Raw genomic sequence first — 18598 nt, forward strand, 5'->3', positions numbered from 1 at the left:
CATTGTCTCACATGGATGACGTTTCTGTTTACTACTAAGGAACTGCCCCCCCGGCTTCGTTGTAGCATTTTGTTTTCTAACCAAATATTCCAACAACTGCTTACCAGCCAGGTACGGCAGCTCTCTATATTGTTTATACATATTACTTAGTCTGAAAACACGCTAAGTCCTGGTGTTGAGAGTTTAAACAAACGCTGAAGTTGATCCGTTGAGACGGCATGACAGTTTAGCTTGTTGCTCCACGTAAGAGCTAACTAGCCACCTGCTAACCAGTTAGCTAAACAGTGTCAACTGTCGAAACCTGCCTCTGCTTTTAAAGCTGCTCACTGGTTGTTATCCCATCTCTAGAGTAGCATGAAATAAACCTAAAAGACGGCTAAATAAATGCAGGAGTTTTTGTTTAAAGTGACTAATATCGCGAGAAGACGGGTAATCTGTTGACAGGTGAGCAGCATGTTGGAGAGTAGCAATGAACGTTCTTTCTGTTTCATTTGGTAGATTCACACGGTCTCTTTATGTTTCACATCGAAAACCTTCAAATGTATTCAATAACGGGTTCTTTTAAGCAGTATTTTGTGATGGTGTTCGTTTTTGTCAGCTTCCAACAAATGCTTTATTAGTTAATATTGGTAAACTTGGTGCTAACGGCAGCATTATTATAGTAATTGGCCAGAACATGAAGTATAAAGTAAATCACTGTCACCAACTCAAATTGAGTTACGATAATTTCCCCTTTTTTTTTAAAATAAGAGAAGTCGAAACTTTTTGAGCATATGAAAAAACATTTGTCAAGGTTGTCACCTTATAAATTGCAACCACAACCTTGACTGTTTTGTTTTTGTTTTATTTTATGTGCTCAACCAACAGAAGATGGTGTCATTGTGAAGTGGAAGGAAAATTATACACGGTTTTACAAAATAATTGTAGTGTGGCATTTTACATGCTAATCTAATATGTGGAGTCTCACTGCAGATACAAATAACTTTGCTCAAAATGCTAAAATGAACAGTGATGGAATCACAGATGAGAAAGAGGAAAGAAAAGAATGTTGCAACTGAGATTCACATCACAGGATTTCAATATTACAACCTTGATACGACCAAAGTGTAGCTTCTTGGCCTCCAGGCAAAACATGTTTATTGAAAAACTAACCCTGAATACACCGCTCAAAGGTAAAACATAGCCTTATCATGACGCAGGTCAGAGTCGATAGAAAGATGAACAGAGTTAAATATGGAACAATCCTGGAAAAAGACCTGTTAGAGGTTGTAAGAGTTGAATGGAGGTTCACCATGAGAGGCCGTGATAACATTAACATGACATCTGGACCACAGTAATTACTTATGTGCTCATTTATTTCAGGGGTGTCAAACTCATTTTCGTTTTGGGCCAATTCAAGATCATGAATTCTCTTAAAGGACTGGTTGTGCCAGAATGTGTTGATAAAACTTCTCCACAAACTTTAAAATATCAATGAATTCTAAAATATTATTGAACATCTTTTCAGTCCCTCCAGGATTTTGTGATTTTTTTGCAATAAAAATCAAAGTGTTTGTGGTACTAATTTGAAAATATTTGCAACAGTTGTGCTTATTTATGACAGTAAATGTGACTTTTATTACTCGCTGAATAGATCATGGACTATATAATCTGACCTCAATTAAGGCTGAGGCAGCTGTTTTGATACAAGTAAGAAAGTTTTTGACAATTTTTGAGAAAAATCTGCAGTAAACTCCCAGTTATTAGCACAAAGAATTGCAGGGATTTGTTGATTTTACATGAATTTCCTCAAAAATTCTCAAGAAACTGGAGGGACTGATTGATATAATTCGGCAGTAAACAGATAAAACCTGCATTGATTTGATTGATAACATATTTAAGCTCACTTAGTGTCTAGTCTAGAATCTAGAGGGCCACATAAAATGCTATGGCGGGTTGGATTTTGCCCACGGGCCTTGAGTTTGACATGAGCGATTTATTTGATCAATATTTGCTCTTCTGCATTGCTCATAAGGGCTGGGATCTTAGATGGAGTGAGTGTTGAGCCCCAGTGAGATGACTGACCAGGGCAACAACAATCACAACATCTCCTGCAACCCCTTCGCTGCCCTCTTCACCTCACTGGCTGATGCCAAGCAGTTTGCATCAAGCCAAAACCCACAACAGCAACCGCAACCTTCTAAACCACCATGTGAGTAGAATTAAAAGTCAGTCCATTACAAAAGCCACACACTGAATATAGTTCAGAACTGTTTGTATCCATGTGTCTTTCTGATGAGTTATTTCTGTAGAGAATTTGGATAAAGGTAATAAACATATTTCTATGTATTTATTTTGAAGGATAAAAGACATTATTTCGTCCCTGTCGTCTCAGTGAAACAATTTTAGCTGAACCTCTATGGAGCTTCAGTGCATAGAGGTTTTGTTCAGTATTCCTCTACTTTTAAGAGATGTTAGTTGTTTTGACCTTGCTGGGTTCCTCAGTTCATTTCTGCTGTTTCTTCATAAAAAAAGTCACAGCAGGTTTTAGCAAAACGTCTGCAGCATATGTTGTTTATGCCAGTTGTTCAGTGGTAATAACAATCCAGACTAATCAAATAAAGTCCCAGTTTTTATAATGTAATTTCATCAACTGGTAAAAGTTTAATATATTTACTACCTTGTTTTACTGTAGAATTACTTGACTGGAGGAATATTTGGGTTCTATTACATTTTTAAAACTATTTATTTATTTATTGACCTACTTCCTTTACATGCACACTTACAATTTGCATAAATTGATTTGAAGCTTTTAATGATTCATTTGAGGGTTTTTTTTTTCCCGGTGTGAAAGTATTGTACAAGGTGGAATTTCAGTGAATTTTATAAACAGGAGTCGTACGCACAAGTTTCAGTCTATTGTGCATTTTCTCTTATCTACATAAGAACAGGCTAAAATATATACACGTTTACCAATATTTGCTTAAATTGTCCTTCACCAAGTCTCAGAGAAACTGATTTTTTCAGATATCAATAAGCTTCTGGCTAGATACTCACAACTTTTATTAGCAGGGTTGTGAAGAGCGAGCGGTTTTCTACTACGAACTCAGTGGGTTTGAGCTTGAGGCCATTCATAAAGCTTTATGTTACCCTTCTTTATCCATTTCCAAACAACATTTAATTTGTGTTTGGTGAATAGTGTCAATGTTTCAATCATCATATTGACTGAAATTAGTGTTTTGAAGCTGATTTAAATCTGTGGAAGAAGCAAAGTATTAGAGTGATGGCAAGGAGGCCTTCCAACCTCAAAGAGATGGAGACACCAGCAGAAACATCAAAAAAGTTGGTCAGCAGTCAATGCCAATAAAGATTTTTCTATTGTGAATGGTATAATAAATTTTTCACATGGCATTTCTTATTTGAATGCAAGTTTAAATGTAAGTTTATTAATTTTTTTAAAATCTTAATTGATACTGATTTTACACAGTTTTATTAGGTTTTGGGAGATCTTGTGTTGTTTTCTATCAGAAACAAACTTCTTGGTTGAATGAAAGTATCTTTGACTGTAATTCTGCCTGAGGTGTGAATAATTTTGCCACTCCACACCATTACACTGCCTCCATCAAAAGCTGTTTTGGCATTAGTTTAGAGGATTTGACATGTTTTTCATTGGCACAACCCACATAATCAACTTTGCTGCTTATTCCCACAAATGTATTTTTCATATTAATAAACAGGTTTTCTAAAGGTATCAAATTTATTGCCATTGTCACAACAAATAATAGCCAGCCAAACAGAAATGTGACTTTTAAAGAGTTTATGTGATGCTCTTAAAGTATAAAGTCACATATCATAAACACTTGAAGATTAAGAGGTTAATTAGTAATAATTTAAGCTTCGAAAGTCAATACAATCTTTTCATATGACCTCGCTCTGTCTGCTGTCACAGCGGAGGAGTTGGGAGGAAGCCACTCAGAGTCGGAGGCCTCCGTCTCTGACAGCGTCAACGACAATGACTCCGTAGCAGAAATCAGTCGCTCCTTCCGGTCCCGGCAGGAGCTTTGTGAACAGCTCAATGTCAACCACATCATCCAGAGAATATTTCTAATCACGCTTGATAACAGTGAGTACAAGCTGATTATTTTGAGATCAAATTTGCTGGGTTAAAACACTCGCAGCCTGGAGTTCTGATATTGTGATGAATATGTCATGTTTTCAGAGGGTCAATGCTGTCTGGCAGCTTTTAAAATGCGTTTGGCTTTAAGGTGACACCAGTTGGTAAAATCTTCTAGTATTTGGAAGATTTGTTTTATCCAAAAACCAAGGGATACTTAGTTAATTAGTGTGTCTTATTTGGTATTAACTCTAGCAGTATCTCAGGGAACTCCTCGGTTCTGAGATCACGGTTGATGAGGTAAATTCTTCTCAGTCGGATAATTTTCCAACTGAGACGAGACAAGTCTGTCAAATGCAGTTAAAAAGTAATTCAATTGAATATTACCAGTAAAAGATGTTTTCCCTGGAGGTATTTCTTTCACATGAAAAGCACAGTTGAAAGCTAGAGGCTTTGCTGATGACAAGACTGATCATAAATAGTTGCAGGGTCTGTTTTGCTCTGGGGACATTCTTGGATGCAGCTCATTATCTTTTAAAAGCCGAACTTGCCAGGCAGAAATGAGTCACCGCACTTACAGATGACACAAAGACCTCCACCGCTGCATGGCCTTGCTGTGAGCTGACTGGGCCTCTCATCACACAGACTGTTCAAAAATGAGTCATGATGTTCAGAAAATGTATTATAGAACCTCCAACCCCCCGGGCACCTCCCCAATGCCGCCTGCACTCCACACACATTTCCTGCACGAGTGAGTCTTCACCTCTGTGTTGTAAATAAATGCTGTGCTTTTGGTTCCTTTGTGTTTTATATCAGGAGTCCCTTTTACCACAACCCAAAGATGCTGGACCAGATGGAGATATGATAACCAAAGCATGGATGGATCCATGATTTGTTACTAGACAAAATTACTTTTTTGAGCTTTATATTATGTTAGGACGTTATTCCCTCATCAAAAACATACCTGATGTGTTTCTTTGAGGAGTCCTTGAATCTCCCGTGGCAACCATTCAGGGGCGCCTAATGCTGCGTTCACACCAAACGCGTCGAGGGCCCGTCGTGGCACGTTTTTGCGTGTCTAGCATGGCGCAATTTGAAACTTTTGACACATCAAGCGTGTCCGACAAATAGGCCAGCAATGGAAAACAACAGGTAGAGCGATTTTGATGCGTCTGACGTGCCCTTGACGCACCTCCGCATAGACTTTGAATGTAAACCAGACGCACAAAACTCTTGGTGTAGAGCAAAAATGTCAAGCGTCTACATTCAAAGTGCACACACGTCGAACGCGTGTAACGTGCCCACCCATACAGAGATCCCCTCTCCTGCAACTCCTCCACTCAGCTCCTTCAGCAGTTACCAAACAACTTGTGGAAGTGGTAGTCTGCTGAGTTTATTATACAAACTACTTCTCACACTCCTAAGAATGGTTGTAAGCGGCATAATGGAGGAGCATTGGCGTGATGATGTGTTCATGGGCAGTGTTGGAAAGGGTTGGAGCTTCTTAAAGAGGGAGAGGCCCAATTCCAAGGGGTCAGCTATGTTGCAAAGTCAAATTTCTTTTAAGTTATGTTTGAGTCTTGTTTTATTCTTTACTTTATGTCAAGTTTAAAATATATCAATATTTTCATTTTGGGATTTTTTTTTTTTTCACACTAGGCGATCCCAGTCTGAGAGGAGGCAATGGGATCCCTCCTCGATGCGTTTACCTGGAAGAAATGGCTGCAGATCTGGACGGCCAGGATTGGCTGGACAGGGACAACATAGAGCAGGTTAAAAACCATGTTAAACATTATTGATAGCACAATTTGTAAAGATATGTTTTTATTTCAGCATGACTGCAGCTGTTTCAATTGAAATTTCTGGTTTATTTCCGGCTTTTCTTTTTAACTATTATTTCATATACAGTGTGTGCTTTTATTTGTCACCTGTTTGCTGCTGTAGACCAGGAACTACCTTACTGAGGGACAAAAAACTCTATTCTATTCTAGTCTAGTCATTATTATATATCCTTTTGCTAGTTTTTCATGAATTGTTGACAAAAGCCACAGAAAATATCAAATGATCTAATTAGAGCCTGCTGAGTTATCGGCTCCGATTTCCTTAATTTTGGGAGATCGTGATTGGTCGATACTTACATGTGGAGCCAATTTTATCCACCGATTTCCCTCTGCAAAGGTCCAAAAATCAACGACTGTCCTCTTCTGCTGTGCCGGGAGAGAGGTTTGACTGACAGGCCGGCCCACCAAGTCATGTCTGCATGTTTGTAGTTAATAATAGTCACCCTACTGTTGCTAATTGACGACTTTCTTGCTATGGTTAGCAACATTTCAGGCATAAAAATTAGTGTTGGACAGAATTTAAATCGTCGGGTTAGCATTTTTAAAGATTGGTAATTGATGATCAGCCAGAAAACTACAATTTGTGCACCCCTAAATCATATATTATTTTGTAAAAATGTTTAAGCAGCATTTTACTTCCATTGATTTTGATTCAGTTTATAGAGCATTTTGTTTTGTAACAATGTCTTTCGCCTTAGAAACATGAATGAAATGAACTCAGAGGTGTTTTTTCTTCCCCTTTAGGCTCTGTTTAACCGCCTGCTGCTCCTGGAGCCAGGAAACCATCTCATCTGCATGACCTCCTGCAGTGCAGTGAACCTGTCGGCTGACCGGGACGCTGGAGAGAAATGTGCCATCCCTTACCTCTTTGCTTCTTACCAGAGGGCAAAGGAGGAGGTGCTAATTTTTTCCTTTAAAGAATCCTCAAACTCTTTACAGCAACTGGAGCATAAGCATCACCCATCTTCCAAAGTAACTTGATGAATTCCTTTTTGTCTTTGCACCAGTTGACAAAAATCCCAGAAAAATTACATTCATTTGCCATACGCTGCAAGAACCTGGCGGTGTCCAACGCGCGCACCGTTCTGCTCACCCCAGAGATTTACGTCAACCAGAACATCTACGAGCAGCTTCTTGACCTGTGGCTTGAAGGTTTCAAAGCAGCACGTAGGTCCATTTTTGGAGTTAAGAGTCCTGACTGTATCAGTTTTACTTTCATCTTCGTCTGCGCTCAGTAAAATATTCTTTCCACACACTCTTGGTGTTTCAGGGCCTGGGGAGGTGATTGAGTTTGTGGAGGAGGTCATTGCTGGCATACTCTCTGACCAAGAAGTGCGTACCTTTGAGGAGGTGGTAGTTCCGGTCTTTGATATCTTCCAGGGGCGCATCAAAGACTTGGACCTTTGCCAGCCTCTGCTCTACGACTACCTGGATGTTCTCCTCTATTTTTGTCACAATAAGGATATCGCCAAGGTCAGAAGACAAAACCAGACGTGTAATTTGAGTCACATTTTCACGAGGCCGTCCTTTAGTATCATCCTGTCTGTTCCTGTTTGGTGTTTGCAGGTGTTGATGGAGCACATTCAGCCCAAAAACCCAGCTAATGGTCTGCAGTACCAGAACAGCCTGCTGGGGATGATTTTGAACATATCCTGCTTGCTGAAAACCCCGGGGGTTGTAGAGGGGCATGGCTACTTCCTGAACCCTTCTCGCTCCAGTGCCCAGGAGACAAAGGTCCAGGAAGCCAACATTCACCAGGTATATGGCCATAATCAGTTTGTTTTGTTGGAATTTTTACGAGAAGGAAACTAAGCTTTGCTTTCTTCTTGTTGCAGTTTATGGGTCAACTTCATGAAAAGCTGCACCAGATCTTGAAGAGTTTGCTGCAGCGGTCCGGTGAGACGCGCCACTTGCTGCTGACCTGGCTGGGCGGCTGTCTGCAGGCGAACGCAGGTCGTGCTAAGATATGGGCCAACCAGGTGCCAGAGCTCTTCTTCCAAATGTACGCCTCCGATGCATTTTTCCTCAACCTGGGGGCCGTTCTGCTGAAGCTGTGTCAGCCGTTCTGCAAGCCCCGTTCACCCAAGCTGCTAGCCTTCGACCCGACATACTGCGCTCTCAAAGACCTGAGCGAAGAAGACCGGCGTAATCGCAACGTCCACGCAAGAGGTCATTATATGAGATGTCAAAGTTTTCATACTCTGCCTCTGGAGCTTTTTCACAATCATGTCACGTCACAGTAACAAACTTTAATGGATTCAATTGGAATGTTATGTGACAGACCTACACAAACAAGCACATAATTGTGCCATAAATGAAAAAGATGCAACACATATTTACACCAAAGCACACAGCAGGCAAATGTGACCCAAATCCACTTTTTTTGCTCACGTCACCTATATCTGACATTTCACGGCAGTCTGAACAGCCCAATTCTGACCTTTTCATCCCACAACATCTGTGCCACTTGCATATGTGGTACTAATTCGAATACTTAATTGATTGTTTTCAAAACAGCTTTATGCAGCGTAAAAGGACATGTCGCATTTTATCTGACCTAATTCTGCACCAGAAGAAGCCAGACTTTAATGGTAAACCTGCGGAAGAAGTTTGTGTCAGTGAAGCATTTCACAAATCCCACAACCTCTGGCCCTGACTACTCATTTAAACGGGTCACTTTGGGTCGTAAACCATTCACACACACAAGTGTAGTTGACATCTCATTTAATTAGTAGTCTGAACAACCACGCAAAGAAAGCAATATGTATTTCAGCTGTTGGAAGTGAGCATCAAGACCTGCTGCGTGAACGCAGCCAAAGAAACTCGCATTCACACAGCCGGGTCATTTGGCAAACTGGGGTAAAAATATTTTGAAAGTCACATATCTGTTTTTGTTGGTCCATTTATTACATATAATCTTCTCTCATAAAATACATAAAGGTTTGTTTTTGTAAAGTTACAAGATATGAAAAAGTTCTATGGGTCTGAATATTTTGTAAAGCACTTTATGAATTTGTTTTGGTGTAGCGGATGCCTGTAGTTTTTGAAGGAACAATTGTTAACATTAATACTAATTACCAAGTAAATATTCCTTTACCAGGTCTTGAGAAGGAGACCTGCTTGATCCCTTTGCCCCCTCAGCAGCAGGTGGAATCTGCACGAACCTACACCCTGCTGACTGAAAACCTCGTCTTCACACAGCTCACCCTGCATCTTGGCTTTCACCGGTACGAATCACTTAACAGTATCTTATAACAGCAATTTCCCAATTTTAGAGAAAACGCTTTCATTTTTTCCTCTTCCTGTATTAAATCCCGTACTTGTGTGGCGTGTGTGTCCGCCCAGACTCCATGAGCAGATGGTCAAGATGAACCAGTCACTCCATCGGCTCCAGGTGACCTGGCAGGACGCCCAGCGCGCGGGCAGCCCGCTGACCGAGCAGCTCCTGGAGCAGTTTGAGCGTCTGATGATCGTGTATCTGTCAACCAAAGCTGCCACAACGCAGCCCGCCATGCTGCAATGTTGCCTTAACCTGCAAGCTTCCACTGCTGCTCTGCTTGTTCAGCTGAGCATGGGAAACCAGGGGCCCGAACATGTAGCACTCAGCTTTCCCCTGGCGTCCCTGCACAACACCTTGCTCTGCTACGTACCGGGTATGTTGGAGTCAGAGGCTTGGCTGAGGAATAATATCAGAAAGGCCAGCTCTGTGAGGAATTTTAAAATGGTTGCAGCTGTTCATGTAATGTGGCTGTGGTTAGTTACTGATAACATGCTCATTGAGTAAATCTGAAAGTCCCTGAATACAACAGCCGTGCGTAAACCTGGACTATTTTTATTTTTTGTCAGAGTTTTTTGCAGAAAACATGGGAGACTTCTTCATCTTCCTGCGCCGCTTTGCAGACGAGATCTTGGAGACCTCCGCGGAAAGTCTGGAGCAGATCCTTAACTTCATAACTGTCTTCATGGGAAACGTGGAGAAGTACGTGACGATTATTTCATTGATCGATTATCCTGACGATTAATTTGTGAATCACATTTGAAGAAATTGCCACGTTCTGCAGATTTTTCATGTAACCTCTTAAGCTTATTTTACATAAAAATACAAATAATTAAAAATAGTAATTCCTTTTCAAATAAGAAAACCACAATTTCCTTGCCTAAAATACAACAAGATTCCTATCGTGAACACTTGATCATCTGTAGCAAAGGATGCATCTGCAGCTAAATGGATCCTTCTAACAAAAACGTGTGAAGAGCTCAGGCCTTTCTGCTTGACTTGGCATCGATACAATGTAGAGCTGATTTATTGATTATTTTATAGGTGCCTAATAAGAGATTTTTACAGAATCTGGACTAGGTGAAGCTAAAACCGCCACTAGATCAGTTCTGAGTAGTAGAACAGGTTTAAAGAAAAATATATATATATATATACACACATCTTTCAACTTGTTTCTGTGATCCCCCATGTTTGAAATGTGAACCAGGATGAAGAATCCCCATTTAAGAGCAAAGCTTGCAGAAGTGTTGGAAGCCGTGATGCCTCACATGGAGCCGCTGGCTCCTGGTGCTGCTCAGCCCATCGTTTTCCAGAGGGAGAGAGTTTTCTGCTCCTATGCCCATGCACCTCAGCTGGCTGAGGCCCTCATCACTGTGTTTGTCGACATTGAATTTACAGGTAGGTAAAAGTTCATTTCCTAGGGTTAAATTTGTCCACGTCTTTAATCTAGCAGAACCATCGTCTGATATTGTATTTCCGTCATTACTACTGATTTTAAACAATTATTTAAGACTACGATTAAATTAGCCTCGTCTGAAAAGACAGGTCAGAGCTGAAAACAAGATCTGGATTAAAGTTGGATGTTTCACATAATCTGTGAGTTTGCATTAATTGTGCGGGTTTACCTGTGAGTTCTACTGAAAATATGAGAATCTGCTTGGTGTAAAACAAGTAGAGTTTAGCTTGTTAACTTTTCTTTTCATTTTTACCCAGGTGACCCTCATCAGTTTGAACAGAAATTCAACTACAGGAGACCGATGTATCCGATTCTGAAGTACATGTGGAGCAAAGACAGCTATAGAGAGAGCATCAAGGTGAATAAACAGATTATGTCTGAACCTAACCTATCTCAATGCCTTGCATTTTTATGTAAAAGGATTGGTATTACTTTATAACTAGACACTTGGATGTTTTTCTGACTTTGAAGAGTTCTTGTATGATTTCCAGTTTGGTTGTTTTGCAGTCCCAGTATAGCATCATTAAGCCCCGTAGTTGACGTTACACAGAATATTAGTTTGTGCTTCAACTCAGTTTCGCTCAGTTTAGTTCAGTTTACCAATGCATTGTTTAAGTGAGCTCAATTTTGTTCATAACTCTTCAGCTATGTTTAATTCGATTCTGTTCAATTCAGCTCAGTTAAATTCCTCTGAACCTTTGTTTTCTTCACAGCAATAATAAAAAATTATAAGAAATTACTAGCTGGTCCAAACATAGCAAGCTAAATTTGGTCTCATTCACTTCAGTAATTAAAGACTGCAGGAAAGGTGAACATGATGGTTGGGATAACAGCATGAAAATAAGCTTTAACTGTCTTGCTGACGTTCATAACAGACATTGGTGTAAAGCTTTCAAAGATAATGCAGAGTTGATGATCTGGCCGGCTTTTAATTTGAAAATGTAGATGTTTGGTCACAGAGCAGGTGAACTCTGATAATTTATTTTATAGTTTTAAGGTTAATTCCAGAGGAATAAAAACCTTAACCAAGAATAAACAAAGGGGTGCAAAAACATCTTTTTCTAGTTCAGTGATGCTTTCTTAAATTTTTCCAATGTTCTAAACACACTAAAAAGTAAGAAAGATGTTGGTTAAATAGCAGTCTGAATTAAAATGTTTCTAATTCCATGTAAGATTATATGCTTTGTTATGCTTGTTTCAGCATTTGGCAAACTATGCATCCGAGAACCTGGAGGCCATGAACCCCCCTCTGTTCCTCAGGTTCCTCAACCTGCTCATGAATGATGCCATCTTCTTATTGGATGAGGCTATTCAGGTGGGACTGATGGAAATTTATTCTCAATATACAACACATGAGAACACATTTATTCCTCGTACTGGGAACCCCAATCATTAATTGTGATGTCAAAATAACTAAACTCAGTTTTTAATTTTTGTTTTTCTGTAGTACTTGAGTAAAATTAAGATTCTACAGCTTGAGCGTGACAGAGGGGAGTGGGAAAGCCTGGCCCCTGATGCCCGAAGAGAAAAAGAGTCAAGCCTGCAGATGTTTGGACAACTGGGACGCTTCCACAACATCATGTCCAATGAGACTATCGGCACACTGGCCTTCCTTACCTCAGGTCAGGCAGGACAAAAAAAACACTTTTAACCCTTATTAAATGTAATCTCTCCAAATATTCAAATGATAAAATTTTACCTGAAAATGTTAAGAGACATGCACCAAACAACTACAGAGAACATTTTATAATTCAGTGGTCCTTGAATAGTTTAGGTAAGTTTAGTTTATTAGTTTACATAACAGGGACAATGTTCAATAAACTTTAATAAAAGATGCTTTGCACCATATTTAGGTTATGTTAGTTTCCATCTGTAGTCTCAGAGAAAGAGAGAATGTTGTTTTTAGAATGACTTTTAAGTATTACACCTCGTATCAAATATTGCAGTTTTTTAAAGAATAATGTGTAAAGTAAGAAAAGGGGCACAGTCAAGTTAAGTTTCTACTTCTGGCTACCTCCTTTTTAAATAAATAGTTATCTAAATATATATCATGGTATTTGAAATCTTTATAATAAATAAATAAGCCAAATTAAATTAAACATTCACCTTAATTGTCCTTTAGAAAGAAAGTTTTGACATTTTCTTTTAAAATAAAATGTTGTTGCCATTGGCAGTATTCTGGGTTATTGGCACATTTTTCTTTTTTAGAGTTGGAAAATAATACATTTCTTTTTTAATTTTTTTAAGTTTAAACAAATGTTATGGTCACTGGCAGCCCTAAACCCTAATTGGACATAATCTCGTCCCCAGATAAAATACCAACACCAACTGGGAAGAAAGTATTTGTATTGGGGGACATCCCATAGTTACACAGGAATCTGTAGCAGCCATTTCAGTTTGTAATGGCTGCTACAACCATTACAAACTGTGAACATCAATGTCAAGGGTGGAAAACACTTATATTGTTGGGCAAACCCCAGATTAGTTAGATTAGCTAAATGGTGTTTTTGGTACATAACACAGCTTTGGAGGACATGGATGCAAAATCAGGCTGAGATTTTTAAAAATTGATTGTGAAACTTACTAAAGTGTTCATTTTCTGTTTCAATTATTTTCCTCTAAAACTCACCTAAAAGATGTGTTGGAATTAGAAATCAGAGTATTTCAAAGGGTTAACTAAGCTATATGTGCCCTAAATAATTTATTCTTCTGTGCTTTTGTTCTGTTTCCATCCCTCGTTCAGAGATCAAGGGCATCTTTGTGCACCCATTTCTGGCTGAGAGGATCATCTCGATGTTGAACTACTTTTTGCAGCACCTGGTTGGTCCAAAGATGGGTGCACTTAAAGTCAAGGACTTCAGTGAGTTTGACTTTAAGCCACAGCAGCTCGTTTCTGACATCTGCACAATCTACCTAAACCTGGGGTATGTTACAAAGATTCATCTGTCATAAATTGATCTGATAAAGTAAATAATCTCTTAATTGGTTTTTGTTGTATTTATTGACACTTTGTTGAGCATTAAAATTTGTGTTTTCTCCATGTGGGAGAGATGGATTTTGTAGTAAAAAGTTAATTTCTGAGTAAAATTTGAACAAGACGTGTTTGTCTTTTGCAGTGATGAGGAAAATTTCTGTGCCACAGTCCCTAAGGATGGACGATCGTATTCGCCGACACTTTTCTCCCAGACTCTCCGTGTGCTAAAGAAGATCAACAAGCCTGGTGACATGATTGTGGCGTTTGGACTCCTTGCAGATAAAATTAAGGTATCTTTTTCTCCTGTAGGATGACAGAAATATATATTTTTTCAGTGGTCAGTAAAAAAAAAAAAAAAAAGCAGTAATTAATATTTATTTATTTATTTCATGGGTCACTTGATTTTAGTCCCATGCAGACAGGCAGCAGCAAGAAGAGGAAACATATGCAGATGCTCCAGATGAATTCTTGGACCCCATCATGTCCACCCTGATGTCGGATCCTGTTCTTCTTCCCTCTTCTAATGTTACTGTAGATCGTTCCACTATAGCAAGACATCTCCTCAGGTTCGTAACTTCTGGGAAAAAAGAAAAACACCATGTCATTCATTTGTTTAAATGCCATTTTTACAGTCTTTCCTTTTGTAGATTAGTGATGGGACGGCAGTTCATTTGAGTGTACTGAATCTCTAGAATCAGTTCACTCAAATGATCTATTCACCGGATCACACAGTTCATTTCTGCAGAGTGAAACAGTTCCTCTTCCACCATGATCTCCGTACCGCCCTGAGCCGCTCATGCTGTGACACAGCACCAATCCAGCACATTGCGTCGCTCGCTTGGTTTTTACAAGCTAACTGCTAATGTTGTGTCTTGACTCAGGGATTACACAGTCTGAAAATATCCTGATTCATGCTGTATATTAATCTACAGTGCTGACTGTGACAAAATTACAAACAGAAATTCTACATTTCTGGTAGAATTGAGGTTAAATGTTTTAACTTTTGCTACAATTTTGACCAACATTGTTACCCTGATTCAAATCGGCATCGGCACACTGTCTCACCAGTCTAATTTATACAAATGAGCCATTTAGTGGTTGTTGTTTTAGCCCCAAAAGGCTCACTCTTGCTACATGTTTTGTTTCCTAAGGAAGTCAGAATGCTAATATATAAGCTGCTATTTATTGGAATGAGACTGAGGGAAAATTGAGTTGCTGCTGCAGCTACTTATTGTGGCTATACAAGGAGTTATTGATTTACTTAGTAACGTGATCCGCAGACCGGCAGATATTTCTTTCAGACAGTGATCAAATACAAGTTAAAAACAAAAAGAAACTTTATGCTCACAAACAACGTGTGGTTGCCTCAATGATCCGCTTGCCTGCTCACTGCTCAAGCAATGTAGCTTCATTATGGCATGAACCGCATTGTGCCACAGACAATTCATTCCTTGAAGTAACTACTGAAGGTAGTTGTTTCCCTTGAAGCCCCATCCTGGGGCAAAATATATATATATATATAGAATAGAGACTTTTCTCTTTGGTTGAGGAGAAATCCACTGTATCATCAGCACCAAAAGTTGAAGTGAGAGTTAAAGAGAAAAACACTTACTTTTTCTATATAAAAAAGTCACAAATCTTAATGTTGAAAGGATCTGTAATTTATGTTTCCTGTTTACATTTATTTTTTAGATTAAGATAAAGTATAATATTGGCCCTTCACTGTACTATAAACTATTTTTCTGACATTTAATCAACTCTTAAAACTGTGAATGCAGAAATTGAAAATTGAATTGCTAAAATTGTGACTTCTTGTTATTATAATGTCCTCTGTGCAGCGACCAAACCGACCCTTTCAACCGCAGTCCTCTCACCATGGACCAGATCAAGCCGAACACGGAGCTCAAAGAGCAGATCTCACAGTGGTTGGAGCAGCACAGGCAGGACAAGCAGCAGCAGGGACCCAGCGGCTAGTCCCACAGTGGAAATACAGTGACTTCTCCCTTCGTTGTTTTGCTTCAGTGGCAAATCCACAGTATGCTTTCCTCTGTGGATTTCTTCTTACTTTTCTGCTATAGTATATAATGGACTCTCTCTCTGACAACAGTCCATGCAAACTTCACTTTAAAATCAATAAACGATAGCTGTGCTCCTCGCAAGGTGCCCTGTCGGGTTAACGTGCAGAATGAGGCTGCTTCTGCTTGTGCAGTTATCGCAGTGGGATTTAGAGCCAGAAGCAGCAGTTCAGTGTGAACCTCCGATCTGACCCTTTTACAATGCAAGGTAAGTATTTTAGACAAGTCATGGGTTAATAATATAGAAGCACGAGGTGTTTAACATTTCAAACTGAATTTATCCTTGTGAAGAATACCATACGCTCAAGACTCCATACGTTTGCACTTGTTGGTTAAACGTCAATTGGCAGGCTCTTTGTAAATAAAATTGGCAATGTAACATAAAACTAAACGTTCATAGATTTTAATTGATTGACAATAAAGTTCTACATTTAGGCATTAAAAACCTTAAACGTTGCATTTGTGTTTTAACACAGATTATAAGGACATTTTTTAAGTGGGGTTTTATGAAGTGTATTGATCAGTGTGACTTCAATTTCCTGAATGTGGCATGAGGGATTCTCATTGGAAAGTCAAACTAAAAGCAACTCAGAATGTGGCCTAAACAAGAGTAAATTTTGCTACAGAACAAATGAAAACATAATTTTGAGCTAATTTGCCAGGATTTTTTTCAGATTCTTCATACTGGGTTTGGGTTCTGTTCATCAACTTCAGGTTATACACTTTCTTCTCATGAGTACTCCACACAACCACTCCCCCCAAAAAAATCTAAGTTTTCCTTTAAATATTTTCCTGCTTAAAAAGAAATCTTTCTTGTTGGGTGGAAGGCTTTTTTGTATAATAGTAGAGTTGGTCTAAAATTAAATTTTTCAGAGCATTTGCCAGCTTTTCAAGACAACCTGGCCGACTAGCTTCATGTGTGAAATTATGGATCATCTCTGTCAGACACCTAGCAGTGGTAACGGAGGACTCCTTAGGTGGTCTTGGCCCAGACAGACAGGAAAATGCGATCCAGATTTTATTGTATGTCATCACTGTAACAGAATCCACTTGCCTGTGTTGTCGTCTTAGGTTTGTTTCTCTGACTTGATACAGATTCAAGTTATTTCCATTTACAACCACACTTATTTGAACTAAAAAGCAAAAGAAGAGCTATTGTTACCCTTTTTCATCCTGTAAAGCAAAACTTACCAGATCATAACTGGTGAACCCTTTGAGCACTTTTGCTTTCGGTTTAAATGTAGTGCATTAACATTTGAGCAAACAGTCGATCAGTAGAATTGGCGCCTAAAATCCAGAGCTCTGCTGTAAATCTCAGCAAATGAGTTTCAAACCTTTAACATGCACATGCTAATTTGTTTCTGTGAATTTAAGCGGCTTTGCAGAAGATTGTTGTAAAAGAAAAGTAGACTACATCTTGTTTTAGTGTATTTGAGTTAAAGAGCTTTAACTCAAGTAGGAGGTGATAAAATGTGAGGAGTGGCTTTGTTGGCACGCTCTGATTCTGTTTTAAATATTTACCATCCTAATGGTCTCATGGTTTAAATTACAATGCAATACTTTTGTTTTAAATGTGATTTTAAAAATATATTTTGGATGTACAGAATGATTAAGAAATAAACTTGTGTAAATTATAAGAGACATTTAGTAATTCTGTGAATATGTCAACTTATTGATATGTGTATAAATTGAGGTTCTATTTTTCAAAAATTGTAGCATGTAAGGAAACGGAGCAAAAACATATTTCACAAATAAGTTTAACATAAACGTTCTGTTTGTATTTTATGAAAATCCTGCACCTCAAAAATCAAGATGTTTAAAGATTTGGGATGAATTTACTGGTAGCACTTTGACACACCGACTATTTCCCAACTAGACTTCTTAAAAATATTTTAACATTTGTTATTCATTTGTTATTCATTCATACATTCATACAGGCTGCACAGTGGCGCAGTTGGTAGCACTGTTGCCTTGCAGCAAGAAGGTCCTGGGTTCGATTCCCGGCCGGGGTCTTTCTGCATGGAGTTTGCATGTTCTCCCTGTGCATGCGTGGGTTCTCTCCGGGTACTCCGGCTTCCTCCCACAGTCCAAAAACATGACTGTCAGGTCAATTGGTTTCTCTAAATTCTCCCTAGGTGTGAGTGTGTGTGTGTGCATGGTTGTTTGTCCTGTATGTCTCTGTGTTGCCCTGCGACAGACTGGCGACCTGTCCAGGGTGAACCCCGCCTCCCGCCTGGAACGTAGCTGGAGATAGGCACCAGCAACCCTCCCGACCCCATTAGGGACAAGGGTGAACAGAAAATGGATGGATGGATGGATATTCATACAGTTTTTGGAGTGTAAACTTTAATATAAATCTGAAAATCTGTTGTGTTTATTCAATCATAAATATAAACAATATTTTACATCATAGTTGCCTGTTTTTTAGCTCAAGCTAGGAGTTTAAGACCTTTGAAATGAATTATGTTGAAGGACAGGGAGGTTCTGGGGCGGTCACAGAGTGGGTGACCACCCCTGGTGTGGGTGAGCAGCAGAACTCTGTGTGCTGTAGTTTGTTGAGGACTGGACCATGAGCGATAAAGAATGATGTTACAGTAATCAAGTCTGGAGGTATTGAAGGCATGGATGAAAATTTTAACAGCCGAGACGGGGGAGTGATGGGCGGAGACCAGCAATATTTTTTAGATAGAAAAAAGGCAGTTCTTGTGATATGGTTGGCGTGGTGTTCAGAGGAGATGTGCATGGAGGGAGACTGAAGTTGTTGGCAGTTTTGGCAAAGGATTTGGGACCGATCGAGATGATGTCTGACTTGTCCCAGATGATTTTGAGGAAGTTTGAGTGCATCCATGGTTTGATCTCACTTTGGATCTCAAGCAACTTGG

The 18598-nt window shown here is 39.3% G+C and overlaps 1 protein-coding gene across 4 annotated transcripts; it reads left to right on the forward strand.

Moving 5' to 3' along the window:
• Nucleotides 1–17355, forward strand: ube4a (ubiquitination factor E4A (UFD2 homolog, yeast)). 4 transcript variants are annotated; one of them, XM_032545930.1, is made up of 20 exons: nt 1–111; nt 2015–2191; nt 3929–4102; nt 5753–5865; nt 6679–6831; nt 6942–7101; nt 7205–7407; nt 7501–7692; nt 7770–8103; nt 9035–9161; nt 9280–9587; nt 9781–9913; nt 10419–10609; nt 10925–11025; nt 11869–11982; nt 12115–12289; nt 13411–13591; nt 13784–13931; nt 14050–14207; nt 15480–17355. In XM_032545930.1, the coding sequence occupies exons 2-20, from the start codon at nt 2056–2058 to the stop codon at nt 15613–15615; spliced, it is 3237 nt and encodes a 1078-aa protein (XP_032401821.1). In that variant the 5' UTR covers nt 1–111; nt 2015–2055; the 3' UTR covers nt 15616–17355. The 4 variants fall into 4 exon arrangements, with proteins under 4 accessions (XP_032401821.1, XP_032401822.1, XP_032401823.1 ...); XM_032545931.1 differs by having other exon boundaries at nt 13–111; nt 2029–2191; XM_032545932.1 differs by lacking the exon at nt 1–111 and adding an exon at nt 135–444.
• The last annotated feature ends 1243 nt before the right edge of the window (nt 17356–18598 follow it).

The sequence above is a fragment of the Xiphophorus hellerii genome, chromosome 18 (assembly GCF_003331165.1).
Source record: "Xiphophorus hellerii strain 12219 chromosome 18, Xiphophorus_hellerii-4.1, whole genome shotgun sequence".
Lineage (NCBI taxonomy): Eukaryota > Metazoa > Chordata > Actinopteri > Cyprinodontiformes > Poeciliidae > Xiphophorus > Xiphophorus hellerii.

Coding starts and splice junctions, on each gene's coding strand:
- ube4a (XM_032545930.1), top strand. CDS start 2,056: ATGACTGACCAGGGCAACAACAATCACAACATCTCCTGCAACCCCTTC. Junction 8,104..9,034: donor TCGCAACGTCCACGCAAGAG/GTCATTATATGA, acceptor TTCCTTTACCAG/GTCTTGAGAAGGAGACCTGC. Junction 11,983..12,114: donor TATTGGATGAGGCTATTCAG/GTGGGACTGATG, acceptor GTTTTTCTGTAG/TACTTGAGTAAAATTAAGAT.